We start from the raw sequence: 27360 nt of genomic DNA, 5'->3' as shown, positions 1-27360 counted from the left end.
TCCTATGCCTAGGTAGATATATGACGAATTTCACGTGCTGAAAGTAGCACCCCTGAGTAGGTGACGGGGTACCATCCAAGGGAATGGAAGGCAGGAATAACGTGGGCGTTAGAGGACAAGGACGATTGATTTGATACATTGATATAGAATAATCGTTTTGGTATGGACCCATAGAATGCCGTACAAACAAGAAGAAGGATGGCGCATTGCAAAAGTTTCAATGGCGCCTGAGGTCACCTGCCCGCCCGCCCGCCCGCCAAAAAAAGAGAGTAAGCAAAATAGACATAGAAAAAAAGTAGACAATAACGAACTTAGAAACATAAACTGAGCTCCAGGGGGATCAGGCTGCCGGAAACACAACAAGTGGAAAACCTCACAAGGTTAACACGACTCTCAGGTTCGGACTGTAAGATTCCAGCGGGCAACAAAGTCCTTGTTTGATATGTTCTTGAACGGACTCTCCTTTATCTTTCTCCTCCTGTATCACCCGTTCATCCCTTGTTTTCGACCCGCGACGCCTAGCAACAAACAACAGTAAACAAAAAAAAAAAAAAAAAAAAAAAAGAAAAGAAAATCCCCACGGTAAAATGTCTGATGTACACAAACCAAAAGAACATACCTGACCATAAAAGCCTGTGGTCAATCCTTGTAGAAAAAAAAAGAAAGGCAGACACGTTGGAGACTTGATAGCTCCCATTTCCATGTCCAAAAATAAAAGAAACCCTGGAAAGCAATTTGGGGTCTCCAAAACCCCCCTTATTTTTATGAATTCTCTGGGCTCATCATATCCACACCCTCATCCTTGTCAGTATGACTGTTATTCCCCAAACTCTGCATGCTCTCAACTCTCTCCATCGTAGGCGCCAGCACCAACGCTGGGTTCGTCGGCCCCGGTTTGGGCTTCTTAGACTTCTCGGGCGTTGTGTTGACGCCATTGGTCGCTGCGGCGGCTGCTGCTGCTGCCGCCGCCGCCGCGGCGTCCGCTACATTCTTACCCGCCGTGATCTGCGCCAGGCCCGATTCTAGCTTCTTCTTCTTCTTGGCCAGCGCGATCTGCTCCTTAGGTGGCCGCTTCTGCGGCGAAACAATCTTGCCCGTAGCGCCCAGGCGAGGACGGGGCCGCCGCTGCTTGACAGGCAATTCCTCATCTTCGATGAGCGGAGAGTCACCATTGGCATGCAGTTTAGCCAAGAAGAAGTTCTTGACCAATCCAATTTGTTCCTGGATGTTCTCCTTGGTGACCGGTTCCAGCGGAGGCAGCGGTTCAAGAAGTTCCATATCAGCGGCTCCAGGCACTTGCGCCTGGCTCTGAGCATTTGCGTAGACGCGTCTTTGCAGCAGGTGCAGTGGCACAGAGAGAAAGTCAAGTCCCAATTCTTTGTCGAGACCAAGGGACTTGAATCCAAAGAAATCTTCTCCAAGATCCTCAGCAAAGTCACCACTAACGAATTGCTCACTTCCTTCTTTGAATGCACCTGCGCCATCGGGGCCGGCGTCATTGAGCGCCGGCCGCAACAGTTCAGACAAATGTGATTTCATGCGCTCATGGATGGTGACAAGTTTTCCACCTAGGCGCTCCACCTCATCCCTGGTGTATGTCTCGAGAGACTCGGGGTCGTATCCGTTACCTGCAAGAGTGTGTAAAACAACCTCCTCAGGAGTAAACCTGGGTTGCCAGCGACTGCCTCTCTCGGCTGATAGACCCCTGGCAGGTTTCTTGTCGGCCTCATTGTACACAGTGAATGTGCGTACTAGCTTCTGCATGTAGTCGGCCGCAATGTCTGTAATTGCGTCAAGAGCGGATGGCTGGCACTCTTCGAATCCTGCATGATAGCAAATTTCGGCAATTGAACGCTGCATTGCTGCTCGACATGTCTCGGGAGCAATGACTGCGCCGTCACCCGAAGTGAAGTGTGGCTCTATGTCCGCTTCCACAAAAGGCTCAGGGTTATACTTTGGAAACTGGTTTTGATAGATCTGAAAGAAGATGTTAGTATTGGTTTGTGTATGCAAATGTGATACGACAGGCTCAAAAATGGCGGCTTACCTGGGTCTGGATTTGCATTTGCTTGATGACCCCTATCTTTGAACAGAGCTTTCTCGTTTCCTGCATTTGCCGCATGTTGTCTTGGATACGCTTCGAGAGGCGGCTCTGAGGCGCAGTGAAGTGCCCTGGAGGTACAAGCCGGTGGAACTCTTCGAATTGATCAATGGCGTGACCCTCGCCATCCAGAACCCATTGGAGTTTTGATGGAATATCCGGGATGATGGTTTGGGGTTCATAATAGTCAGGGATCACTTTCTCTTCCTCGTCCTGCATTCCCTCGGCCAGAGTTTCGGGTGCTTTTGCCTGCTTCGCCGAAAACCCAGAGGCATCGGCCTGCGAAGCGTCAATGACCCCGCTGGACTCGGCTTGTTGCTGGCTGTGCAGGTACCGCCTCATACCAGCCTTGGTCCGCAAAAGAGCGGGCTCATCAGGGTTCAGTTTGTTCCCCTCAAAAAGCTTATAGCGCTGTCTTGCGATAGTTGCTCTTTGCTTCTTGGTGACTTGCTTCCATATCTTATACTCCTCATCCTCGTATACCGGAGCAGAGGCCTCTTCGAATGCTTCTCCAAAAGGCATCCCGTTCAGGGACGGGCCGTCCAGATCCATGGCATCGACATTGCTTCCCTGGCCGGCCAGGCCATTCATGCCACCGGGTGTATTTGAGCCCCCTATTGGCGGCGTTCCAAAGCCGTTACTCCCGTCGATAGCCTCTGATCCCTCCCGCCCCTTCGCTAGCAATCCATTGAGCTGCAATACTGGTTTCGTGTCGGTACCAGAGGCTTGCTCTTGCTGATCCGAAGGAGCCTTTCGAGACTTGTTCGTGCCTTTACTGCCTGCAATTCGGCCCCGAGAGGACATTATCGGCTCATCGTCGCTGTCATCGCCGGCATCATCTTCACCACCATTCTGCTTGCGCCGTTCCTCGGCCTCGACCTCGGCACGTGGGCGAACAATGATGTCGGGGATGAGTGGAATGAGCTTCTCTGCTTCCTTCCTCATGCCATTGGCCATGCGCCGCAAGTGATGGTTGGAATCTTGGTTATATCTTAAACAGTTATCCCAGATCAAGTTCAGATCTGCGACGAAATCTGCCTTGGATTTATACTGAAGCTGCTTCAGCTTTTTCGTCATTGTCCCCAGGTCCATGGGATGCTTGATGACTGTTCAGGGTGTTAGCGCACTATGATCGACCAAAAAGAGGTTCCAAAGCCTTACGGTTGTAGTAGTCGGGTGCATCACGCTTGTTGACCCTAGAAAGGAAGGGGGTCGAGTACTCGGTGTGCGCCTTGAGTTCACTGAGAACCTTCTCTGCAGCCTCATACAGCTCCTCCTGTCCGACATTCTCTTCGCTGGCCCACTTGCTCCTGTTTTTCCTAACTTCATTCATCAGGGATCGGAGTTCTGCATCTGAGGCCCTGACCTGTATGCGCTTCTGATCTATGCGGGCAATGAGGTGCTTGAGTGTCAAGCTTGATGCGCCCAAATTTGCACTACTTAATGTGCCTTGGTTCTGACCGGGGCCCTGATTCGCATTCCCGCCGGCGTTCTTTTCCATCTCGGCTTGAAGCTGCTTCTCAGACTCCTCGAGCTGCTGCTGCTCAAGCATCGCAGTCCGGTCATTGTCGAGAGGATATATAATGGTGTGGAAACTGCGCTTGGCGGCTTCCTCGGTCGCGACACGCGCCTCTTCGAGCTCCTTGCGCGCATCCTCGGCGGTTTTGGCCTGGCCCTGTAAAGAGCCGTCTTCCTTGGACTTTGCCGAGTGCTTGTCCGGGGACGATACGGAATGGACGGGGGAACTGCCGGATTTGGACGGCGACAGCAGTTGACGATTGTCGGATGATATCTTGTGCTTTAGCGGTGAAGTTTGCGCACCGGCCGCGGTAGCCTCCTCATCCTCGTCTTCATCGTCATCATCGTCGTAGTCGTCCTCGTCGATGGTGCGCTTGGCCTTTTTCCGTGGGGGTTCTTGTATAGGGGTGTGATCGGTCGCATTGGGGAGAATGGAGGAAACGGTGGAGATAGGAGCGCGAGTCCAAGAATCTATGGCTTCCCTGTTGTACTTTCCATCTTCGGTAAACAGGAGCGCTATTTTGGAATCGGTCTTGCGATAGATCTCGGAGAAATGCGCGCGACGTTCCTCCTCGGCGAGATCGGATGCCTCAGGCACCAACGTCATGGAATTGTTGTCTATCGGAGTTTGTGTTCTCGCCGGGCCATCATCAAATTGATGCATATTCTTGATTCCGTTGGGAAGTCCGCCTGATGGGGTTGACCAGCTGTGCTGGCCATTGGTGAAAGACATGCTTGGGGGAATGTGGCTGCTGTCCCTGTGCTATGCGATCGGAGTTGTAGGACGCGGTCGGTCGGTCGCCATGCGCGGAAATCCTGCGGTCGCGTCCCGGCGGAACCAGCAAGGTTCAGGCGCCGAGAGTCACATGGGAAGAAAGGCCGCCTTCGTGTGAGATGGAATGACCAATTTTGATGTCAATATCGATGGCTACGCTGATGTTTCGATGGATTGAAGGCAGGGCGATTTCGCGGTAAATCAACGATTGAGGTTGACGGATTTGGCTCATGCGCTGGGTGGTACACTTGCACCAGTCCAGGGTTGGCTGAATTTCCTTGGTCTCCACATGAGCGATGGTCGGTACATATTCCCTGCTGAGAAGATGGCCATAAACTTTCGAAAAAAGCCCTAGAATCAGTCTATGCGCTGTCTATATTGCCCTAATTATGCACAATATTCCATATATCTAGTTGTTTTTGTCTTCATCCCACTTACACCACAAGCTCCAGTAACTGTCGTCGTCTTCCAAGATAGTACCCCGAACAATGTTCTCCGGACCCGCTTTCTTAACTCGTGTCGTCGCTCCCCCACATGTTGTTTCAGCAAGGTCAACTATGCACGTGATCTATCATGTGACTGTCGGAGTGAGATGCTCGAATGACGCGCCTAGGCACCTGTCCAATGCCTCTGTAGCTTCTATCTCTAGGTAAGGTACCTTAGCTACCTGTCCGCCTGCACAGGAGCCTGTAGCATACCTAACTAAGTACATAGCTATGCTGCCTTAAGCAATTGATATCAAATCCAACCTTTCTGCCAGACTGTTTGATGTCTCGATCTGAGATGCCCGAAGCAAACTTTCCATCGTTGGATCATATTAGCCTAGACTGTACAAACACAATTCCACTCCGAAGACTGCAGCCGATGCGGCGGGTTTCGGTCCAGCACCTACTAGAGCGCTAAGCCTAATCCGGTCAGACATTCATCGACCCCCTGTCGGCAACCTCCAAAAGCTGTCTGCACGTCGTGTCCACAGAACTGCTCGCGGCGTCAGGTATCCCTGCAACCTCCAGAGGGTTGGCGTCAGAAGCTGTGCATTGTGGGGGCTCACTTGTCGTGTCTCTTCCATCGAACACGACAGTTTTTCCCCGGCCGGAATCCGCGTAATCACCAAGCTGAGAGAGCATTCGTCGCACGACCCATTGCGAATCATAGCTGAAGCTTTCCCCGTCGATAGCTTCAGCTGACTGAATCTTGTTTGTATCGGCCACGATTTTCACTGCAAAATCACGACAGCCTGGTCTGCCACTTTGCGAACAGAATCTTCACTGCACACTGTACACCCGATCCACAGAGCCAGCCCATCATGAGAATACGACTTCCTTTTGCGGGTAAGGCGGAGCTTCGTTTTATTTTTTCAGCCTAAATTACCCCTCGACGATACTAACAACTCCCTCTTATCTCAACCTCACAGGAGTCTTCTTCTTCCTGCTCCTCGTCGCAGGCTACGCCGGTCTGACGTCACTGCAACTGGGCGAGCTTATCAACGACAAGCTTCTCCACCTCATCACATTCTTCGTCCTCACCGTGGTCTTCTACTGGATTGTCGACACAAACCGTCGGCGCACTCTAAACCTGACCCTAACGGTGTGCACATTCTCCCTCGGCGTCGGCTCCGAGTTTTTGCAAGCGCTGCTTCCCAACGGCCGAGACTTTGACGTTTACGACATCGCTGCGAACCTCGTCGGTAGCCTGACGGGACTGGCGCTTTGTTCATGGTACCATAAGCGCATGCTCGAGCGCAAGCGCTTGCGCAAGGGATATCAGCCTGTCGACGGTGTCGACGGTGACCCTGGAGAGGAGGATGTTGAGCTGGGCGAGGGTCTGGGCTACTCGAACGATGATGGTCATGAAGAGGGTATCACGGATGCTACCGTCTATGCGGAACCAAGCGGACCCGTTGGCGACAGGGGTTTGACTTTGGATGAAGAGGTTGACAACTGGGACGAGAATGGTGAGGACGCATGGGATGAGGCGGACGCAGGCGACATTGGCGATGTGGCTCTGGCTACCAAGAGTCAGGGAGTCGATGCGGAAAATGGTGATGGAAAGCCCCCAAAAAGAGCCGACTGAGAGCGGACTTGTAGGATCAAGATTGTTTTGTTTTACGATAATCATGAGCAGAATTTGACGCATCAAAACTCAAGCCAATGGCTTTTTTTTCATTTTTTTTTTTTTTCATACCAGCATGGGCCCGCTGCATACGTCTGCAAGATTTTTAAGGGCACGGTGCCTGAATCTGGCAACCGTTCTAACATGTGGCCAACCCCGAAGCAACATGTTCATAAATATTGCCGCTGGCTGAGCCTGCCTAGGTATCCATTCATAACTTGTCATAATGCGTCCCATGATTTACATCTTACTGAGCCAAATCGTTCCTAAATCGACTCCGGCTTTAGAGCACTTCATTTCCCAAGGCAATTTCATACTGCACTCTATACTGGGTTCGCTATATGGGCCTCAGTACTGAGTCGGCTTGTACCAACCCAACAGCGTTGATACCGAAGTCCGAAAAAAAAACTAAGTAATCATCAGAACCAATCATCAGAGACAGGCCTTTTGTGTTCCGTTGACACATGTTTAATCCGACTTTCATTTGCTATTGAACCAAGACGTTTTTAGCTATATACTGTTTTCCGCTTACGTGTATATCTCGCGAAAAGAAAGAAGAAAAAAAGCCCGGATATCTACCGAGTGGTTATTTCAAAGACAATTTCTACTGCTGGGGTCGGTCAGGGCTATGAAATCGGATCATATCAGATGAAAGCCAGCCAATATCTTGAGACAAGCTTTTTATGCTCTTTATCTTGATCCTTGAAGAAAATCCTGGCATTACGGGTATCGTAAATATCTTTGTTCATGACCGAGGAAGGTAGGTCATTAACGTCGTGGACAGTGCTTGGATTTAATACAGGGTATACTCTCTCCAGTGGTGGTGTCTGCTCACGCATCTGAGAAGTGGACACTAGCTGGTAAGGCTGTTCTTTGAGTGACGGAAGCCAGTCGGGCAGATCTGGAGAGGAGCTTCGTTGAAGACCATTGGTAGGGGGTGTCCCTCCTGCTAACCTCAACCTTTGCTTCCTTAAGTCGACCTTTCTGGTACGTCTGTCTGGTGTTGTTCCTGTCCTAGAATGCGATGGGGGTTTGCCGTTGTTTTCGCTCGGTGTTGGTGATGTACGCTGTTCTGGGGGTTTTCCTTCTCTCTGACGTCTCAATTTTGTTTTTGTTGAATCCGTCCAACAAGATCTTGTTTTGCCCTTCCCACGAGTTTCAATCGGCCAAGGTCTCCTTCAATTCCCTCAGCTCATTGGCTTTTTTTCGGGTTATCACGTGCGCATTCGCCTCGAGCGGAGAGTTCTTTTTGGATAGAGTGTTGTGCCGATCATCAACTAGGTCCAAAGGTAGATACGTCTTGATGCCTTCGTCTGCGTGTATAGGTTCGCTCTCTGGAGTTGCAGTGCAAGGTGAATTGTTGGATAAGGCACATCCTGTGTCCGATATGGGGCGGCCCCAAGGCAGTTTGTCAAAGGAGTGCTAGCGTCGCCAAGCTCGAGAATAAAAGTAGCCTCATCTTGGGCTTTTCCAGTCCCGTCGATTATAGAGCTTTGGTTTCGGTGGTTTTGTGGAAGATATTGTTGATTCCTGGGTTCGTAATCGCTTCGACCTCATGTACATTGTTACCCCTGGAAATGTAGGCAGGTCCACGGCTGCATTTATAATGTCACTGATAGACTTTTTTTATTGGTTTACTAAAACCCACGAAACTTACTGACCTCGGGACAACAAACCAGTAATAGATCCCACCTCGTGATGGGATTCGGTAGAGTAATATGGAAAAATACCATATCGAGTCCAAAAATACCTACGTAGCATTGGATTCGGTTATCGATGGGTGCAGGTAAAGAAGCTCAAGGAACTTTACCTAATACGGTTTGAAGTAAGCAAGATCCCACAAGCATACAATAAGCACTTGGGGTTAGGAGTCTGACAACCATACCAAAATGTGGCTTTTTCCTTATACTTCAATCTCCTCCACACATCTCGATCTTCTTGTTGGGGAAATATGGAGTGATTGAGGTCCGTTCTGACCTTACAACCACTGAATATTTAGCATCGTCAGTTTGGTCCTTTTCCACCTCTCAACCCAATACCTTTAGTCTCAGAACAGCAAAGCGGCTTTGTAGAGAAAACAGTATCTTATCAAGGTCGCCTTAATGAGCCGCGAGCATTGTTAAAGTTCAAGCAAAGCGCGGCTGTGACACTTGCCAACTGGAAACTTCATCTGATCTTTGAAATTCTCTGTTATAGCTGCACAATGCAAAGCTCAGGTAAAGTGGGAGATTTAGCAAGATAAAATCGTCTATAGGTTTTTTGAGGGTGAAATGTGATGATGCAATACAATGTCAAAAGTCAGTCAATATTGATCTTTGAGTTCAAGAAATGAAAAGTCAAAAGGGCCGTTAAGCGCTTGCTCATGGACTGTAGGTGGCAGACAATAAATTAACCGTGGGACAAACTGTCGCTTGGAATATACCAGCGCATGGAAACCCCACTATCCCCAGCAACACAACCAGTAAAAACATCGCTTTTTTCAATCTTACGATGGACTCTGGGGCTTTTTTTTTTTTTTCAGGGTCTGGTGGATGCCAGCTGAATCGTCCTTGGACTATGATAGTTGGTGACGAACACACCCTAACCGAAACACGACAAAAACGCAAGCAACATCTTTTACAGTTATAGTACCTACCTTATGTAATGCAGAGAAGACCGACGCAGCCGGGCTTTACGAACTTGCCGAGTTAAAATTGGTTGGAGTGAGGTCGACGCCCATTTCAGCACATTCAAAATAAAATAAATACCAATAAAACCAAAACCGGATCCTACACCGACTTGTGTCCTCCTAGACAGACAATCTAGGTCTAGACCCCTACGTGGTACTTACCTCTGTAGGTAATCTTGATTACAAACCCCACCGGAACCTCCCGCAGCTCCCACCACATTCCCACCAGCCATCGAACCACCATTGTTCCTCTTATTGTTGATCCACAACATCACGAGACAATGGGCTGGCCTTGGAGGTTTGTGGACCTCGACGAGGAGGCCAGGGCCCTCAGGCGTGAGACCTTGGATCGGTATGCTGCATACTCGCAGCTGTCAGCTCTGATTCCCGTGCTGGGCTTCGTCGGCTTCCAGCTCGCCCGATGGGCTTATCTTCAAATTTGCGCAAAATCCGGTCGCGGCCCCGCTTACTCTAGCCTGCCGACGGCCCCAGGCTCACCATCGCTGAAATCCCGCCGGCGGAGTCCCGCAGGGGCGCTCGAGGTTCGACTCGGCGCGCTGAAATGGTGGCTGGGCGATGAGGTCTTCATCCTAGGCAAGTATCGCGGCGAGCGCGACGTCTGGGTCTTTGGTGGGCTGTGGACGGCTTGGCTGCTGCTGCTCTGCGTGCTCGGTACCGATGGCGACTACCTGCACCTCACGAAGCGGTTCGGCGTTGTCGCCGCTGCCCAGTTCCCCATCCAGTATCTCTTGGCTCTCAAGTTCCTTAACCCATTCGCCTTTGCGTTTCGCGTCTCTCACGAGCAAATCAACCGATGGCATAGGCTCCAGGGCCGCGTGGTATACATTTTACTGCTTCTGCACGTCATCTGCTACGTCAACTTTTTCATCCAGGCTGGCATCCTAATGCGCAGGCTCTTTGCGCCCATCGTCTTTGCCGGGGTCGTTTCGTGGATCGGCATCAACCTCATGACCGCGACGGCCATAGATTTGGTTCGAAACTTTTCTTACCGCCTATTCTTCGTTGTGCACCTGCTCGTCTCCTTTACGCTACCGCCGCTGCTCTTTTACCACGCCAAACCAGCACGGGTGTCAATGGTAGCCGCGCTGGCTTTTATCGTACTGGACATTGCCGTCCGTAAAATCAAGACTATTAATACCGAGGCAGCATTCGAGAAAATCCCAGGAACAAACCTCATCAAAGTCTCGGCGCCTATACCGCAACGGAGCCGCGCAGATGAGTTTAACAGCCACCCCGGCTCTCATGTCTACATATCCATCCCGTCAGCCGCCCGGCCAGAAGCCAGCCCGACGTCCTCATGGATCTATGATTTCTGCTTCAATCCCTTCACAGTCGCCGACGTTGACGAGACCACTGGCGATTTGACAATTGTCGCACGGCACAGAGGCGGTCCCATGACGGCGGCGCTGGCACGTTTCGCCAAGAGCACCCAAAGCCTGCCGCCGACCCCCACCATGCCGAACCTGGACGCCACCAGCAGGAGCGCCGACCGCAAAATCCCCCTGAGCATAGAGGGCCCCTATGGCGCGGCGAAGCATTTCCCCAACCTGGCCGGCCCGAGCTTTGACCGCGTGCTCATGGTAACGGGCGGCGTGGGCGCCACTTTCCTCATCCCGCTTTACCGCGCCATGCTGCACGACGACCCGAACGCCAAGGTCGAGTTGATCTGGGCGGTGCGTAGCCCCGACGAGGCCTCGTGGGCCGTGAAAGAGGGCGCCTCCGCCCACAGCGACAATATCTTGACCGACGACAGGGTACACCTCTTCATGACGGGGGATGTCGTAGCCGACGATCCGGGACCGACTCCGGCCGGGGGATCAACCCTGGCACCGTCAGGCAGCAGCAGCGACGATGGGGCGGCGTCGGGGCCCGGCGTGGAGCTGAACGCGCTCTACAGGGATAGGACCCGCGGCAGGTTCTCGGCGATGAACAACCGGCGAAGACCCGACCTGCGCAAGATCGTGGACGACATCTTCAAGCACGGCAGCCAGGAGAGGGTGGCCGTGTTGGTGTGCGGGCCCGAGGAGATGGCGAGGGAGCTGAGGCGCTATGTGGGCGCCTGGGTGCAGCGGGGGAGGTCCGTCTGGTGGCATAACGAAGGCTTTGGGTGGTAAGATGACGTCAGTCTTGCAACACTGGTCTTGATTTCTCTTAGACTTGACAGTTTTCGGGGAAAAAAAAAAGGGATATACGGTTGTTATGGCCAATAGCATGACAACATAGGCGCCACGATAGCCATCGCTCCGAGAGCGGGCCTTTCGCTGGTTTACTGATTTGTCAGCCGGTCTTGCTGGTTCGTCAGACTTCACAATGGGCAGACTATATTCAGACCAAAGGGCCTTGGGAGCGTTTGTTATTTTCATCAAGCATTGATTTCTTAGCTCTAGCCTGTTTTGTTGATAAACTATATTGGATGACCTACCTTGAGGCTTCCTACAATTAGGAAATCGCCCCGTAGTGCAAAACAAAATAGAAACAGCATGTCACAAACCACCCGGGACCGAATCCTCGTCCTCGGCGCCGGCGAACTGGGCGACGCCATCCTGGACGCGCTCACCAGCTCCCCGCTCTACTCGCCCTCGCGGCACCCCACCTCCCTCCTCGTCCGCACAGAAACCCTCACCAGCACCGACGCAACCAAGCAGGCCCGGGTCAGGGTGTACGAGGCTAAAGGAATCAGCCTGGTGGGGGGCGACCTGGCCGGCACCACCGAGGCGGACCTGGCGGGCATTTTCTCGGGCTACACGACAGTCATCCACGCGAACGGCATGACGGCGCCGCCGGGCACGCAGCTTAAGATCTGCCGGGCGGCGCTGGCGGCGCGGGTGGCGCGCTTCGTGCCCTGGCAATTTGGCGTCGACTACGACGTCCTGGGACCGCTGGCGGGCGGTGGCCTGTTCGCCGAGGCGTGCGAGGTCAGGAGCGTGCTCAGGGCGCAAGACGCGTTGCGCTGGACCGTCGTCAGCTGCGGCATCTTCACCAGCTTCCTGTTCGAGGAGAGCTGGGGCGTCGTGGTGCCCTGTGGGGAAGGGGTCAAGGTCACGGCGCTGGGGAGCTGGGAGGATGGCATCACGGCCACGACGGCGGAGGACATTGCGCGCGTCACGGCCAGGCTGGTGCTGGATCCCGAGGAGGATGGGGCGTGGAGTGGTGGGGGTGGGGGCGACGGGCCGCCGGTCTACATCGCGGGGGACACATTGACGTATGCAGACCTGGCCGACGTGGTGGAGAGGGTGACGGGGAAGGAGGTGGTGAGGGAGTGTATGGGCCGGGATGATCTGAGGAAGAAGCTTGAGCAGGACCCCGACAACAAGCTTTACAAATACCGTGTTGTGTTTGGTGGAGGGTCTGGGGTGAGCTGGCCTAAAGAGGGGACGTGGAATGATTCCCGGGGGTTGGAGATGGAGACCATCCAAGATTGGTTGCGGAGAAGCAAGCAATGACGATGGCCTGTGTCGGGAACGGGGGGGAAATTTTGGTCGACGAAAATATGCAATGTAACCCTGTTCGTAGCCCTACAAGCTTAAAGCTTGGCCGCCTTGGGTATAGCGTGACCCGTCCCTTGAGTGGGTTTGTCCAAAAATACCATCGTAGTGTCATCATCCAAAAAAAAAGTCGCCTCCACTAAAAACCACTTAGCTGTCAAACTTGCAAGCAACACTCTTTTTTGTCAAACACCAATTCCTTCCTTCTTTTTCTTTCTCACTTCCCAAGCAACTCTCACCCATAATATGCAATGACGCGCCCGACGAACCTGCGCATCGCGCGCACGCCTATGGCAGGCCTCAAAGTCGGAAATGCTTGGTCGTCGTGCATGAACAGCAGCAGCAGCAGCAGTAGCAGGCCGGCAACGGCAAGCCTCGCACTCTACATCTCCCGCCGCAATGCCTCTTCCACCTCCCCCGCCTCGGCCGTCACCACCAAGGCGGACCACTCGACGGACCCCATCCAGGCGAGACGCAGCCTGATCGTCAACCCACCCGCCACGACCCGCCCACCACATCTGAACCTGCCCACCCGCGGCCCCGACAGCTCCAAGGTCGGCCACCTCATCGCCACCGGCAAGGCCTACTTTACCTTTTACAAGACGGGCATGTCGCACATCGCCAAGAACTACAAGCTCTCCTCGGCCGTAGACCAGCACGCCCAGCAGTTCCGCGAGGCCGGCCCTGCAGCGACCGGACTGGCCGACCCTTCCTCCGCCAACCAGGTCCCACCTCCGCCCGGCTCCCGCGCCGCCGTCATCCTCCGCGAGCGCCTGCGCCACGACCTTTCCCGCCTGCCCGTGTTCGCGCTCATCCTCCTGGTGTGCGGGGAGTTCACCCCGCTGGTCGTCATGCTGCTCCCGCGCGTCGTACCGCTCCCCTGCCGCATCCCGCGCCAGGTCGACAAGCTGGACCGGCTAGCCGAGGCACGCCGCTCCGCCAGCTTCACCGAGCTGGAGCAGCGGCAGACGCAGCATGACGGTAGCGAGAAGGCTACGTCGCTGGACAGCGCAGTCATGTACCGCCACATCGGCCGCAGCCTGAGCCTACTGGGCGGACCCGTCTCCTCGGCGCTGCTGCCGTCGCTGATCCTACAGCGCCGCGTCAACATGCGCCTGGCATTCCTGGCCGACGACGACGCCATCCTGCGCGCCAATGGTGCCACGGCCGCTCTGGTGCCCGACGAGGTGCGCTTGGCCTGCAAGGACCGGGGCATGGACGTGCTTGGCGTCGACGACGGCGAGCTTGAGCGACTGCTGAGGAGGTGGTTGGACCTGCTTGCCGGTTGTGATAGGGAGACCACCTTTAGCAGAATGCGGCATTTACTAGTGACGAGGCCTAAGGAGTGGCCACTGTCGTTTTGAAGACGCTGGGGCTAGTGGTTGTATGTACTAGTAAATGTATACCATATAGATCATAAACTGCATAGACTTCTGTAAACTGCCATCTTGAAACATCTGCTTCTCTTGTTCTGAGCTGATATCGAGAAAAGAAATCATTTCCTATCCAATGCACGTAGCTTTTCACAGGCACATCCCGAGTCTCATACAAAACTACAGTCAAGCGCATCTGGACAGCCCGAGTGTTATTAACTACTACTTAACCCCACGCTAAGACGGCAAATACGCCAACCGCGCGGGGAAATCATAAGCTATGTACAGCGAATAGACAAGATTTTGGTATCCACTTGACGGCAACTCGTCATCAAAACTATGCTACTGCAGTCGTGCAACCCAGACAGGGCAAAGTCTAAATGCATCATCATTATGGACTGTGTGGAAGGCCCTGCGTCATTCATTGTCTGAACCGAGAGAGCTGGGCCATAATGTTTTGGACATGCTGATTCGCATTCGTGGCCCCGGCATGGGGTGCTGTGCCAGGACCACCGGTGACGGGAGACATCGGATTGGGGACACCAGGATAGGGTGCAGCAGTCCCATAGGGTGCAGTCCCGGGTCCTGGAGCAGGTACGCTGTTTGCACTTGCACTCCTCAAGTTATTTAAGATGGCGTTGATATCGATTTGGGATGCAGGGCCAGGAGCAGGTGCAGCTGGAGCCGGCGCCATCACTGGAACATGCGGCAGCGCTCCATAAGCGGCCGGGGCAGCATGTGCTTGTGGTTGACCTCCATTGAGTTGCATGAGGACCCGTTGCAGAATTGCAGGGTCGACTTGCCCCAATGCTCCTGGCATCACAGGCTGCTGTGCAGGCATAGTATGTGCAGGCGCACCATACGCTGGCGCTGCATACGCGTGCGGATATCCAGATGAGGCATGCGGTGGATAGGTAGGAGGAGGAGCTTGCTGCGGACGGCTCATATTTTTGGTCTGCAAGACCAAGCTAGCAGCGATGTTGACGTCGAGATCGCGATACTCGTCATAGCTGACATGTGAAACGCCTGGAGTGCGCTTGAAGACCCGCATCGTCACCTTTCCGATGGTTTGAGCTCGCATGTCCAGTTGGACAGATGCGTGAGCACCCTGCATGATCAAACGCTGTTGAACATTATCCATGGCCCTTACGTCGACAAACATCACGTCGGTCGTGAGGCCCACGTCTGTAAACGCCTTCTTAACATATTGAATAAAGTCTCGGTTGACGTCTTCAAGTAATAGGATCTGTGAATCGGGGGCGATGGCGTGAGGGTGGGGGTCGCGGCTCGAATCGTGCCCCCGTTGATCACTATAAGATCCCCGCAACGGGCTGCGTTGACGGTGGTCCTCATTCCTAGAGTAGGGTCTGGGAGATCGCGATCTTGACCTGCCTCGGTCACCATATCTACCACGCGAGTCTTCACCGTGTCTGTCACCTCTGCGAGGCTGATCGTAACTAGGCCGGTAGCCATCCGTGTTACGCCCCGTTTCGCGGCCTGCGTCAAATGAATCACTCTTGCGCTTCTTGTTTCTGTCGTTGCGGTCCGGAGAACGCTCACGTTCCTTGCCATTTCTCTTCTGCGTTTTTGAAACCTCGAGGTCTAAGAGGCAGTCGGTTAGCTTGGTCTTTCAAGACGGATTACCTCATATTCGAGACAGATGTGCTCACTTAGTTTACGGCCGCGAACATCAACTCCTTGGAGATGTTTGATGGCTTCGGCAGCCTCGGAAGCTGCGTGGTATTGTACAAATCCATATGCGGACTTGAGTGATATTTGTGCCAGGCGGCCATATGGATGGAATATGTTGAAAACCTCTTTTTTGGTAGCCCTGTCTTGTGACAAATTGCCTGGGTGCCGTTTTTTTGTTGTTAGTTTACCTTGCGAGGACTCCTTTTCAAGTCAAACATTTGTTATCTCTTACCGACGAATATACGGGACCCTTCCGGAAACTTTTCCCATTTAGCTTCTGCAGTGTATCGACGTTCATCATTCACAAAGCCTTCATACGTCTGTGTCACTACACGTTGGTTATTGCCCTGGCGGTTGTTGTTTTGGCCTTGGCCTTTGGGACCGGCCGGCGGAGCGCGTGCATTGGCAGGAGCGGACGGTGCATTCAACGGCACTTGGGATTCCTTTTTCCCCTTTTTGCCGCCGTTTGCCTTTTTTGAGGATTGGGCGCGGCCCTGTACGGGAGCAGGAAGGGACGCATTTGGCATAAGTGGGATGGAAGTAAGCTCCGTCAAAGTTACTGACTCTGCATCGGTCACCGATGTGGTTTCTGTCGGGACGTTGACGAGCGATACAGGAACGGATGTCTCCAATGAAGTACTAGATTCTGGCGGTGGAGGGGATTCCGCATCAATCTGCATCTCTCCAGACGAGTCAGATTCGGAAGACGAGCCGGACGAGGCTGAAGGCGACGGCGAGGAAGCAGCCTTGATATCTTTTACCAGCTCTTGGATATCAAAGGCAAGATTGGCATCATTTGCGGCGTCATCATGGCTATAGTGAGAATTCTTTGGAACCGTTGCGGACAAAGCTTCACTACCAGATACGTCAGTATCCGGCTGTGTTGCAACGACTTGGGTCACATCTGGTTGTGGTTGATGTTCCTTTTCCTTCTGCTGTGATCCTTGCAACTGCTGAGAAGTTGATATTATCGGCTTGGCTGTGTCGTTTGATTCCGCTACGGATTCCAGGGCAGTCTGGGTGGATGGGGCTGCAAACGGGTCAACAGATGCCGCAACGGCTGTGCTTGACGATGTCAAATTGTCCGAATCAACAGAATTTGTGGGAGCGGTCTCTATCTCGGGCTCATCCACAGAATTAATGGCAGTGGACTCTGCTGCAGCAGGATTTGACGCTGACGCGTCCGTTGAAGTAGCGTTATTCGATTCCTGTTGCTCTGATACACTGGGCTCGTCTTGGTCCTCCAAGTTTGCATCAGGCTCTGGATTTGGTGAGTCGAAAGATTTGGCGTAGTCATCGTCGTCGCCAACGGGTTCTTGGTTCAACTTGTCTCCAGGAGCAGCATCGACGGCAGCGTGCTCACCATTTTGAGCCTGCTGGTCTCCGTCGTCGCCGTAAATGTCGTTGAGGCCGTCGTCCTCAACCATGCTCTCATCCTCCGAATGGGTATACGAATCGCCACTGACGACAATAGTATCGTTTGGGAGATTAGGATCAGGTGCACTCATCGCGGATGCAGCTTAGACACTGGGTCAGAGATTCACTCAACAATAGAAGGTCGTAGTGGTGACAAAGAAAATCGGAAGACTTGAGAGGGCTTGTCTCAGTCAGCTGCAAGGCAGAGAGAGGTTGATCGATTGTTGCCCGGGCAGTGCTCGCGGGAACAGCTGAGCCGCAGGCGAGCAATAATCACTAAAATGGCAAGAGTCGTGGGAGTGGACCTGGCTTATGGCTGCCCTGGAATGCAGCGTAGGTACAAAGGACTCTCGGTTAATGGAAAGACGCCAAAGTGTGACTACCGAGATATGGAAGCACCATAAACCAACCCCAGTATCAGCCCGTACCAAAGAATTAGGTTTGGAAGATGTGTGGGTTGGCCGAGTATGGCCTAAAGTCGATTGTAAGGGAAGTGAGGATGACAGGTCAGATGAGGGGCTTGACTGCCAAATGAGAGATGGATGGATGCATGCGACAGGACAAAAACCCGTCGGATGGAGGATCAATTCTAGTGCTGCGGAATACGGCAAAGACCTCTGAGGAGACGAGACTCTCTAAATACTGGTCGTATGGCTATAATGGCGAATCTTGTCCGCCACAGGTGATGATGGATGGATAAATGATGGTCGCTGTAACGGGAACGATTTCTCGTTGGTTCAACGTGACCAGGGCAAGCAGCAACCTCTGATCGGGCTGGCGCACTGAATTATGCAATATCAAAGATGCAATGGAGAAAATAGGAGCTCGAATCGTCCCGCAAATGAAGATCCGATCAGAATTGCGCTCCGAACAGGGTTGTTTCCGGTCGTTGAGTATGCGGTCGGCGGGAGAGTTGATGGTGGGATTTACGACCAGACGTACGTGTAATGACCGATTGGGGATTTTGACAAGAAAAAGAAAAAGCTGATCCGCCTGTCAGTACCGTGGACCCACCCAGCCACTCGATTCGCTCGATCGCATAAGCAGGCTTATGTCATCGCAAAAGAAATTTCAAGTCACGTGTATAATCATGGATGATAGCTGGAGACCTTGTCCTCACTGCAGATGGATTTGATTGAGAGTTGATGGCCCGCTAGCTACAGGACGGTCAAGTATCAAAGACAAAGACAACAGACAAACTTACTCTGTTGCCGTTCAACTAAAACTTATAATATTCATTTGCTCTAGTTGCGACTTTAATATCAGCCGTTGTGTCATAACTGTCACACTTTTCTGTCAATTTTTGTCGTTGTCATTATGTTCAGACTACAAGCTTTGACACGTACCGTTCTCAAGCTGACACATCCGACGCGGCCATTGGTTTTAAAAAGACCATTTAGACGAGGAGCTAATAACGTCGAACTGGATCCCATCGCTTTAAATGAAGCTCGAGATTGGAAAAAATCGGCAACTGTTAATATTCTGCCACTCGGACAAACAGTCTACTCCAGGTCTAGTGGACCGGGAGGTCAACATGTGAACAAGTGCGTTTAGTGAGACCCCAGCTGCGCATTATCTTCCGCCTCGCGACTCCAGCTACTGACGAGAGACCTAAGAACTGAGAGTAAAGCTACAACTACATGGTCACTCGATGTGCTGCTTCCGTGTTTACCCAAAGTACTACACAGCAGTCTCAAAGAATCCAAGTACTATGTCAAGGGGACAAACTCGATAGCAATGCAAGCTCAAACGTCACGGAGTCGCGATGTGAATACTCAAGAGAATCACAACAAACTTTTTGAAGAGATCCAGCGCATATATTCAGCCACGGTTCCGGGAGAAACTACGCAAGCAACCACTGATAAATATAAAGCATTGTGAGTAACCCATACATACAAATGTGTTTTCGATTTATTTTCCGGGCCGACTGTGACTTAATTCTGCCAGCTATGAGATCAGTATTTCAAGCTAGATTGGGCATCATGTTGCTCCAGTTGAAACCCAGAAACTTCAAGTATGACAATGCTGACTGCGTCATCCGTGTGCAGGGAAAAATCTTACAACAAAGCCAGACTTGCGTCTAAAAAGCACCACTCTGCCAAAAAGAATTTCAGACGAGGTGGTGGACCTGCAGATTGATAGGCCACTCCAATCCCTGCTTCCTCTTGACAATTAATCAAAAGCAGTCCTAGTTTTGCTGATTTGAATTTCCCGAGAATACACAAACAAGGCTTAATCAGCTACGAAAGAGCTGCTGGCCCGTTGGAATTGACTTACGTCAATGCCACCATAATTAATCTAGATGATACCTGGCTCATCGGGAAGAACATCCGTGCACCAAAGACACGCGCGCCTAGAATAGACACCAACTTGCAGGCGCGCCGAGTTTTCCTTCTGGGTTTTGCAAAGCGGCTCAGCTCTGGGCGCTTCCTCAAACTGCTGTTCGACACAAAGTACATAGGACTACCGGTACAGTAGATAGACCTTTGACGATTTGGGGGCCACAAGGGTACGAGAACTCAATGTGAACCCTGATTGAATGGGTGTTACGCATTGGATCCCCATCTCCAGGGGTCTTAATTGGCGCCAATTCATCCTCTTGCTCCACACCGTCAGCTGAGACATGGCCCACCCCAGACTCTCGGGCTTGGGCGCTACGCCGCTACCGCTTGGGCTGATGTGCCCCTCTCCATCCCTTCTTCCCCCTCTGAGGGGAGTACTCTGTAATGGTACGTAGAGCAAATTGGCTTCCGCTGCAGCAGGAATAGAAGCACAATCTACCCTACCAATCTACTTTGCACTACAAAACCACACTCTTGGCCCGCGAATCTGGACTGAGCCCGCTTTCTAGACCACCGCCAGATAAGCTCGCCAACTATATTTGATCAAGCTACCGGCGTTTTTCAGCCATTCGACGCCGAACCGAGACTCGCGATCTTTAGCTGCTCAACACACCGTACCCGCCTGCATAGGTGCTACCTCACCCAAAGAACTGGGTAGCTCGGTCTTCAATTGCCGCTAATTCGGCAGGCATCCCACCCCTCTTTACAAATCCAGCAGATAACGTTCCGAGCAGGAAAGCTGCCATTCGAATTAACTCTGCTTACGGCGCCATCTCTCAAACCTTTCGACTCTGCAAAAACACACCGTGCACTGCAGCTGCTCTATCGCTGCGCGTTGGCTACTTCGATATAGTATATACTTTTTATTACGGCACGCGACTGCCGTTCAATCCCATCATCATCTCTCCCGCAGCTACATACAAATACCTCTCTATATACCGACATTTCAGAGCCATGGCCACCACTCAGACAACCCAAGGCCAGATACAACCTTGTAGATACAAGGTTGGAAAGACGCTGGGTGCGGGTTCATACTCGGTTGTGAAAGAGTGTGTGCACATAGACACAGGGCGATACTATGCAGCCAAAGTTATCAACAAACGATTGATGGCAGGACGAGAGCACATGGTATGTTGAACCGGCGCACCCACTGTTTTACTTCCTCGGGTCTTTAACTGCGGTCCAGTCGGTGCACAATGCTTCCCTGGCTTGATCTGACTGTTTATTCCGCTCCCAGGTTCGCAATGAAATCGCCGTTCTGAAGAAGGTGTCCATGGGTCACCAAAATATCCTTACGCTAGTGGACTACTTTGAGACCATGAACAACCTCTACCTTGTGACAGACCTTGCTCTCGGCGGCGAGCTTTTTGACAGGATCTGCCGAAAAGGTTCCTACTATGAATCAGACGCAGTGGATCTGATACGCGCAACACTTTCTGCCGTCGCATATCTACATGACCACGGCATCGTTCACCGCGACCTGAAGCCGGAAAACCTGCTTTTCCGGACGCCCGAGGATAATGCCGACCTCCTAATTGCCGACTTTGGCCTATCACGCATAATGGACGAGGAACAGTTCCACGTCCTCACGACGACCTGCGGCACTCCCGGCTACATGGCGCCTGAGATCTTCAAGAAGACGGGACACGGTAAACCCGTAGACATCTGGGCCCTCGGCGTCATTACATACTTCCTCCTTTGTGGCTACACTCCATTCGATCGCGACAGCGACTTGGAGGAGATGCAGGCCATTCTAAACGCCGACTACAGCTTCACTCCGATCGAATTCTGGCGCGGCGTCTCTGACTCGGCCAAGGACTTCATTAGGCGCTGCTTGACCATTGACCCCACCAAGCGCATGTCAGCGCATGAGGCGCTCCAACACCCTTTCGTCGCCGGATATCTTGCAGACAAGGGTGCCAACCTACTACCGACGGTCAAGAAGAACTTCAACGCGCGCCGTACACTTCACGCTGCCATCGACACGGTGCGCGCTATCAACAAGCTCCGCGAAGGTCAGGGTCTCAATGGACAACGGTTGATGGCTGGCGTAAAGTCGCGCGAGCCCAACAAGGCGGCTGCTGCTGTTGCTGCTGTTACTGCTGCTGCTATCCCGACGTCGACTGGTGATGTGGATGCCGTCGCTGCTGCAACGCACAAAGACTCCGGATACGGGAGCACCAGGCCAGACGGCGATGGCAGCGGAGACGTTGCCATGGATGAGGCGCCACCAGTATCTCACCCGGCTGCACTCAGACCTGGGGTGGAGACGAACAAGGTTGTCGAAACGTCCAAGGGCCTGTGGACCGGCGTTGGAAGCCGGGGATGAGCTCTTTGCTGTATGGTAACTTTGGGGCGATATCTACTGCCTGTGTTATTTTTTGAGTCAATTTTTTGGGTTACTGAGACGGGCGCGTTTGGGGCATTTACGGCTTTGGCTTTTCTGCTGCGGAGCAGTTTCTTCTTCATTTCTTTCTTTTCAGCTGTGCTGTTGCTTCTGTGTATTTAACACAGTCATGGCTCTTTAAATATTGGGACGCTTGATGATACCAGAATAAGAAGCGAATATACACCTTGTTCATCTCTTCAAGCGACGAGTACCCTCCGGTTCGTCAAATTACCTATGGCAGCTGTCTTGTAATCACCCGATCAATAACCAGACACTGGATAATCCACAAGACGGATTTCCCGAACCTGGACTGAACTCCATGACGCCGCGGTCAGATTCGGATCCTGTGCGGACCCTGTACATCTTCTTTTTTACTGGTCAAAGCTGTGTTGTCGGCCATGCAATCTTTCTACGCGGAAATTCGTTGCTTAGTTATGCTGGTCTTTGGTTAAATTCAGGTAGGCATTCACGTACTCTCGCAGCGTTGCTCCTGCTGAGAGTCTGGAAAGTGAAATTACCTCTGCTGAAGCTGGAATGTCTTTTCTTGATATCTTCTTGGTGAACCAGAAAAGGGTTACTTCCACTCCGTCTACACTAATATAATTGCGGCGATCAAGGGGACCTAGTGCGAATCAGGGCCCGAAAGTTAAGCGTCCAATGCGCTGTAACAGTCTGATGTGGTTCACTTTCAGATAGCGAAAGCTTGGGGCGTAGCGTAAAGTCAAAGCTTGGCAACATAGGCACTCCAAGACCTAGGGGAGGGGTCACAGTCGTCGAAAATAGGTTGCTAACCCCTGCTGCTGTGGCTTTGCAACTGCAACGGTGGGACGGAGGGAAGCAAGTGGGGGAGGTGACGTGTGCAGCTCTGCTCCCCCACGAGCCGGTAGGTATTCATCAGCCCTACCATTGAAGCTCACTGACTAAATCTGTTCAACCAACCTTGAGTACCTTACGGTCCCTACCCATTCAAGCACGAAATCCATCATCAATGGGCTATTTCCGAGCTGGTGGCAGCTCATTTGTACACTCGTTTGATTAAGTAGTCGTGCAGTTGAACTCTTGTCTAGTCACAAGCACCATGGCGAGTTTTCTCAGAAGTCGGCAGGCGGGCATGAATGTTGACCTGTCTGTCAAAATTGAGCCCCAACATTTCTCACCCGCCGAACAAGCACGATATGGAATCAACTCGCAGATAAGGTTCGCCTATGATCCCTCGAAAATACTTGTCTTGCCTATACTCAATATGCAGTTTTCACGTTCCATTCACTGACAAGATGCACACCCGCAAATTTTACACAGCTGTATCGCCTACGACCCTGTGCAATCGCTGATTGCTGTAGGCACAAATGAGTCCAAGTTTGGAAATGGCAAGATATACGTCTTTGGTCAGTCCCGCGTCCAAAAGTGTATATCGCCCAACAAGCAAGCCTCAATTCGGTTCTTGCACTTTGTCGCAGATAGGCTCGTGAGCCTTGACTCCAGGAGCGAACTCTCAATATGGGACCTCGATACCGCACAACGAATCGGGGGCTACGGAAATGCAGGCGCCGTCGCGTGTATGGTGACAGATCCCATGCTGGATTGGGTACTAATGGGCACGACCTCGGGAGACGTGTTTGCTTTTGATCTGGACCGCTCGCGTCTGTCAAACTTCCGGCTACCGAATTTTTGGAAGCAAAGAGACCCACGGGTCCGAGCTCCCAATATGGTGTCGATGCAGCTGCACCCTCGAGATATTGGCCAGCTTCTCATTGCTTACAACACCGGTGCCGTGATCTACTCTTTTAAGCAGAATCAGCCCATCAGATTTTTTGAATATGTCCTGCAGCCGGGCGCTCCCGGAGGAACCGGTGACAAGGTCAATACGGTTCGAACTCCACGCGTCGTACAGGCTGTCTGGCATCCCACTGGAACCTTTGTCTTGACAGCCCATGATGATGGCAGCCTTGTCTTTTGGGATTCAAAGGATGGGCGTATGATTGCTGCCAGGTCATTATCCGAGACCAATATTGACCAGCCAACAGCCGAGCCTCCGCGACCAGTCCTCCTGGAACCCTTTACACATATTGCATGGTGCTGCAAGAATGATCCGGACGACACCGGCCTGTTGATAGCCGGTGGACTTCCTGTGGGTTCCACAGAAAAGGGGCTCACTTTCTTGGAGCTAGGCCCAACTCCGATATATGCCACCTCTTCATGGCAGGTACTGGCAAACCACTTCAAGGGCAAACGGCAGCATCTTCTACGAGCTCCACTTGGTGCAGACATCACAGAATTCTACCTCCTCCCACGCTCTTCTCCTCACTTTGCCGGGGCTCAAGACCCCATAGCCGTGATCGCGCTGCTGAACTCAGGAGAAATGATCACCATGAGCTTCCCGTCTGGATATCCCATCAGCCCAACCAACCAACTTCACCCCTCATTGACATTTGTTCACCCTTTTGTGATGAAGGTTGCTGTTACAACAGTCAGCAGAGAAAGATGGCTTGGGATGGTTGAGGTCAGGAATCAAGGCCAACCGCTCTTGAAGGGAGGCGCACTTGCCAGGAAACTACGGAGACGATACGACAGCAGAAATATCGTACAGGTCGCACACGCCGATGGTACCGTACGGTTATGGGATATTGGTCATGGAGACGACATTGAGAATGCAGGAATGCTACAGGTAGATGTGGCTAGATCCACCGGTCGCTACGAGGACCTCCAAATCACAGCCATGTCGATGGCTTCTCAAACGGGCGAGTTCGCTGCAGGAACCAAGACAGGAGAGGTCGCGATATATCGCTGGGGCACTAATAAGCACTTCCAGCACGATTTCGAGTCTGATATCAAGTCCAAGCCTGGAGGACTTACGGACATCAGTACCAGGTCGGAGCCGTCACTACGTGAGGGTTTGCAGCCACTGATTCTGTATGAGATGATGCAGGGCCCTATTACAGCGCTCCAAGTATCCAACGTTGGGTTTGTAGCTGTGGGGTCTGAGAATGGCTTCTTCAGCATTATTGACCTACGGGGGCCTGCGATTGTCTTGCAGGCATCGATTGCAGAGTTTACAAAGCAAGATAAGAGGTCGTCATTTCTCAGGGGTCATTCCTTTAGTGGATCTTCTGGAGGAAAAGACTGGCCTGTAGTCATCGAATTCGGCGTCATGACACTTGAGGACGATAGTTACTCCAGCATCGCTTGTTTTGTCGGCACCAACCAAGGCAAAGTAGCAACTTTCAAGCTCATACCTTCAGGTGGCGGATACTCTGCGAAACTTGCCGGCGTCGTAAATTTTGGAGACCAGATCATCAGTATCAGCCCGATAATGACTGAAACAGGAGCACCTGCTGCGGCAACAGGAGAGGTAGTTGCTGGCCTGCGAGAGGGGAAACAGGTTAATGGCACACTCGTTGTCGGTAAGTCAAGCTTCTTCGTACTATGTTTGTGTGTGGCACTGTGTTCGCAACTAACATTTTTAACCAGTAACACAAACCGAAATCCGAATCTTCAAACCTGCAACGGCTAAGGGTGCGTCCAAGTCATTTGACAATGTTTTCTGTGATGCTGCGGCTGTCACCGAGTTTGAACTACACGGTCATGCCATAGTTGGTGTTTTTGGGGACTGCACTACGAGGGCCTTTTCGATCCCCGCCCTCAAGGAGATAAGCAAAGCTTCATTAAGCGGGACGATGGATCCAGGCCGCAGCGGAAGCTCTTTGGTTACGCCAACGGGCGACATATTCTGCTGGGCCGGGCCTTCAGAGCTTGTGGCGGTCTCAGCATGGGGAACTGGCACTGCGGCCAACAACAGCGACGATACCATGATAAACCCGGCCATGAAAGTGCCACCGCGACCGACAATCAGCAACATGCAGTGGATCAGTGGAACGCAACATGTATCACCCACAGATCTCGACGAGCTCATTGGTGGCCCTGATCGACCACCTAGCAAACGAATGATTGCTGCCGCCGCAGAGGAACAGAGGCTTGCTAGAGGAGGTGGCGCCTCTAGTTCGTCTGCGGCTATGCGAGCCGGGGCTGCTCAGGAGGGATGGGGCGAGTACCTGACGCGGCAGCTCAACGAAAGGACAGAAAAGCTTAACATAGTGAACGACAGCATGGATAATCTGCAAACCAAGAGCCAGGGCTGGGCTGACGACGTCAACAAGTATGTCAGCAAGCAGAAGAAGAACTTGGTGCTCGGGGCTATCAAGGGCAAATTCTCGTAACCTGGGATGAGCTGTGGCTGGTAAATTACTGCTTGGCCATACGTATATCCGAGGATGTGTGGCCATCCAATTTGGATAGTTGCAGGACATACAAGCTTCGACAAGGCAGAAGGCAAAGCTGAAGAAATCACGAGCTCGTATAGGGACCGGGTCACATGCCTCGAGCGAGGGCCGTACTGCCGCCCTTATTAGCACGTTTGTGCCCCGAGCTTCTCTATCGGTTGGTGGTAGTCAAACAAGCCAAATTCACCAGCCACTCCACTTTCCCCTCCACAAACACATGCCTTTATAAGCTTCCAGACCGCAGAAGTTTTCAAGGGCGCAACAGGCACCGTGACCTAGGCGTCAGGACGGCCAAGAGGGGATAAGGCCCCCTTGGCCCGAGGGCTTGAATCTGAGGACGCTCAGGTTCGAGCCCCGATGGACGACAGTAAAACCGCCCGGGGTTTTCGTAACTTCCCACCTCTTAAAAATAGAGTTGGGAAAGTGAGCTTTTTCCTCCGCCTACTTTTTTTATTGCCTTGGGAAATTTGGTCAGATTCCCCTATTTATGATGCCCCTATTCCCCTTTTACCTGTATAAATGGTATTCTGGATTTTTCTTTCTCGACAAGAGCCTTCTGAGTTGTAATTCTAAGCTGCATGAAACGGACCTTTCTGGCAGCCTTTGCCAGAATTTTGTAGTTTCTTGATCCTGCTTCCTAATTCCATTTACCTTTCTGCCCTATATTTATAGGGACTGCCCATGCACAACTGTGTTTATATATTTGCCATGAGCTTAGGACCTTTACCGGAATTACTCACCCCTTTTTACGTGGGGAAAAAAATCAACATCTGTTGTCATTAGACATTTTCATCATCGGGGCCTATGTAACCGACTTCCAAGGCATATGCAGACACTGTCTTTCCCCAAAGGAACACTTTATTCAAAATAGCCTCTCATTCAAAATTAGTCTTCGCTTTCTTCCAAATTTGTTATTACAAGGCTTGCGTCCTTTTCACGTCCAAAATCTTCAGAATGCTTTCAGACATCCCAGTGGGCGGAGAATGCTTTCAGACATCCCAGTGGGCGGTGCTAACAACCACCAAAATCTTCAACATGATCTTGGAATTCTCAGCAGCGTAGAACAAAGTCCTAATAAAGGCTCTGCGCTCCTCGTGCCTCGTGCCCGACGTGCCACTCACACGAGATGACCGGCACTGATCTGCACGGCCTATTACAATCCATACTGTCGTCCCTGATCGAACAACTCCA

At 52.2% G+C, this 27360-nt stretch overlaps 8 protein-coding genes across 8 annotated transcripts; 6 read left to right on the top strand and 2 right to left on the bottom strand.

Annotated features, from left to right (window-relative positions):
- Nucleotides 1-497: 497 nt before the first annotated feature.
- On the bottom strand, nt 498-4600 carry PgNI_08347 (uncharacterized protein). Its single transcript, XM_031128343.1, has 3 exons — nt 3263-4600; nt 2048-3207; nt 498-1977 (listed from the first exon to the last, which is right to left on the bottom strand). Exons 1-3 carry the CDS (start codon nt 4350-4352, stop codon nt 763-765), a joined length of 3465 nt encoding a protein of 1154 aa, XP_030979387.1. The 5' UTR covers nt 4353-4600; the 3' UTR covers nt 498-762.
- Nucleotides 4601-5381: 781 nt separating this feature from the next.
- PgNI_08346 (uncharacterized protein) lies at nt 5382-6529 on the top strand. Its single transcript, XM_031128342.1, has 2 exons — nt 5382-5725; nt 5809-6529. The coding sequence occupies exons 1-2, from the start codon at nt 5701-5703 to the stop codon at nt 6465-6467; spliced, it is 684 nt and encodes a 227-aa protein (XP_030979386.1). The 5' UTR covers nt 5382-5700; the 3' UTR covers nt 6468-6529.
- Nucleotides 6530-9455: 2926 nt separating this feature from the next.
- Nucleotides 9456-12638, top strand: PgNI_08345 (uncharacterized protein; the record flags this gene model as incomplete). Its single annotated transcript, XM_031128341.1, has 2 exons — nt 9456-11305; nt 11675-12638. The coding sequence occupies 2 exons, from the start codon at nt 9456-9458 to the stop codon at nt 12636-12638; spliced, it is 2814 nt and encodes a 937-aa protein (XP_030979385.1).
- Nucleotides 12639-12931: 293 nt separating this feature from the next.
- Nucleotides 12932-14044, top strand: PgNI_08344 (uncharacterized protein; the record flags this gene model as incomplete). Its single annotated transcript, XM_031128340.1, has 1 exon — nt 12932-14044. One exon carries the CDS (start codon nt 12932-12934, stop codon nt 14042-14044), a length of 1113 nt encoding a protein of 370 aa, XP_030979384.1.
- Nucleotides 14045-14474: 430 nt separating this feature from the next.
- PgNI_08343 (uncharacterized protein) lies at nt 14475-17417 on the bottom strand (the record flags this gene model as incomplete). The annotated part of the gene is made up of 3 exons (XM_031128339.1): nt 15978-17417; nt 15724-15903; nt 14475-15655 (listed from the first exon to the last, which is right to left on the bottom strand). The coding sequence occupies exons 1-3, from the start codon at nt 17251-17253 to the stop codon at nt 14475-14477; spliced, it is 2637 nt and encodes an 878-aa protein (XP_030979383.1). The 5' UTR covers nt 17254-17417.
- A 1061-nt stretch (nt 17418-18478) lies between these two features.
- Nucleotides 18479-19042, top strand: PgNI_08342 (uncharacterized protein; the record flags this gene model as incomplete). The annotated part of the gene is given in 2 exon segments (XM_031128338.1): nt 18479-18714; nt 18727-19042. 2 exon segments carry the CDS (start codon nt 18479-18481, stop codon nt 19040-19042), a joined length of 552 nt encoding a protein of 183 aa, XP_030979382.1.
- An 878-nt stretch (nt 19043-19920) lies between these two features.
- PgNI_08340 (uncharacterized protein) lies at nt 19921-22091 on the top strand. Its single transcript, XM_031128337.1, has 2 exons — nt 19921-20631; nt 20741-22091. The coding sequence occupies exons 1-2, from the start codon at nt 20458-20460 to the stop codon at nt 21830-21832; spliced, it is 1266 nt and encodes a 421-aa protein (XP_030979381.1). The 5' UTR covers nt 19921-20457; the 3' UTR covers nt 21833-22091.
- A 749-nt stretch (nt 22092-22840) lies between these two features.
- Nucleotides 22841-27106, top strand: PgNI_08339 (uncharacterized protein). Its single transcript, XM_031128336.1, has 3 exons — nt 22841-23089; nt 23192-25293; nt 25361-27106. The coding sequence occupies exons 1-3, from the start codon at nt 22971-22973 to the stop codon at nt 26104-26106; spliced, it is 2967 nt and encodes a 988-aa protein (XP_030978810.1). The 5' UTR covers nt 22841-22970; the 3' UTR covers nt 26107-27106.
- Nucleotides 27107-27360: the final 254 nt, after the last annotated feature.

Source organism: Pyricularia grisea (genome assembly GCF_004355905.1).
Source record: "Pyricularia grisea strain NI907 chromosome V map unlocalized Pyricularia_grisea_NI907_Scaffold_6, whole genome shotgun sequence".
Taxonomy (NCBI): Eukaryota; Fungi; Ascomycota; class Sordariomycetes; order Magnaporthales; family Pyriculariaceae; genus Pyricularia; species Pyricularia grisea.
The sequence above is the reverse complement of the archived record's forward strand: the minus strand, read 5'-3'. Positions and strand labels throughout refer to the sequence as shown.

Bases quoted from the DNA above. Each gene is read 5' to 3' on its own strand.
- PgNI_08347 (XM_031128343.1), bottom strand. From the start codon at position 4,352: ATGTCTTTCACCAATGGCCAGCACAGCTGGTCAACCCCATCAGGCGGA. The intron at 3,208-3,262 runs GTAAGGCTTTGG...CACCCTGAACAG, and splicing joins TGCACCCGACTACTACAACC to TCATCAAGCATCCCATGGAC. The intron at 1,978-2,047 runs GTAAGCCGCCAT...ATCTTCTTTCAG, and splicing joins AAATGCAAATCCAGACCCAG to ATCTATCAAAACCAGTTTCC.
- PgNI_08346 (XM_031128342.1), top strand. From the start codon at position 5,701: ATGAGAATACGACTTCCTTTTGCGG. The intron at 5,726-5,808 runs GTAAGGCGGAGC...TCAACCTCACAG, and splicing joins AATACGACTTCCTTTTGCGG to GAGTCTTCTTCTTCCTGCTC.
- PgNI_08340 (XM_031128337.1), top strand. From the start codon at position 20,458: ATGGCCACCACTCAGACAACCCAAGGCCAGATACAACCTTGTAGATAC. The intron at 20,632-20,740 runs GTATGTTGAACC...TTCCGCTCCCAG, and splicing joins TGGCAGGACGAGAGCACATG to GTTCGCAATGAAATCGCCGT.
- PgNI_08339 (XM_031128336.1), top strand. From the start codon at position 22,971: ATGGCGAGTTTTCTCAGAAGTCGGCAGGCGGGCATGAATGTTGACCTG. The intron at 23,090-23,191 runs GTTCGCCTATGA...AATTTTACACAG, and splicing joins GGAATCAACTCGCAGATAAG to CTGTATCGCCTACGACCCTG. The intron at 25,294-25,360 runs GTAAGTCAAGCT...ATTTTTAACCAG, and splicing joins TAATGGCACACTCGTTGTCG to TAACACAAACCGAAATCCGA.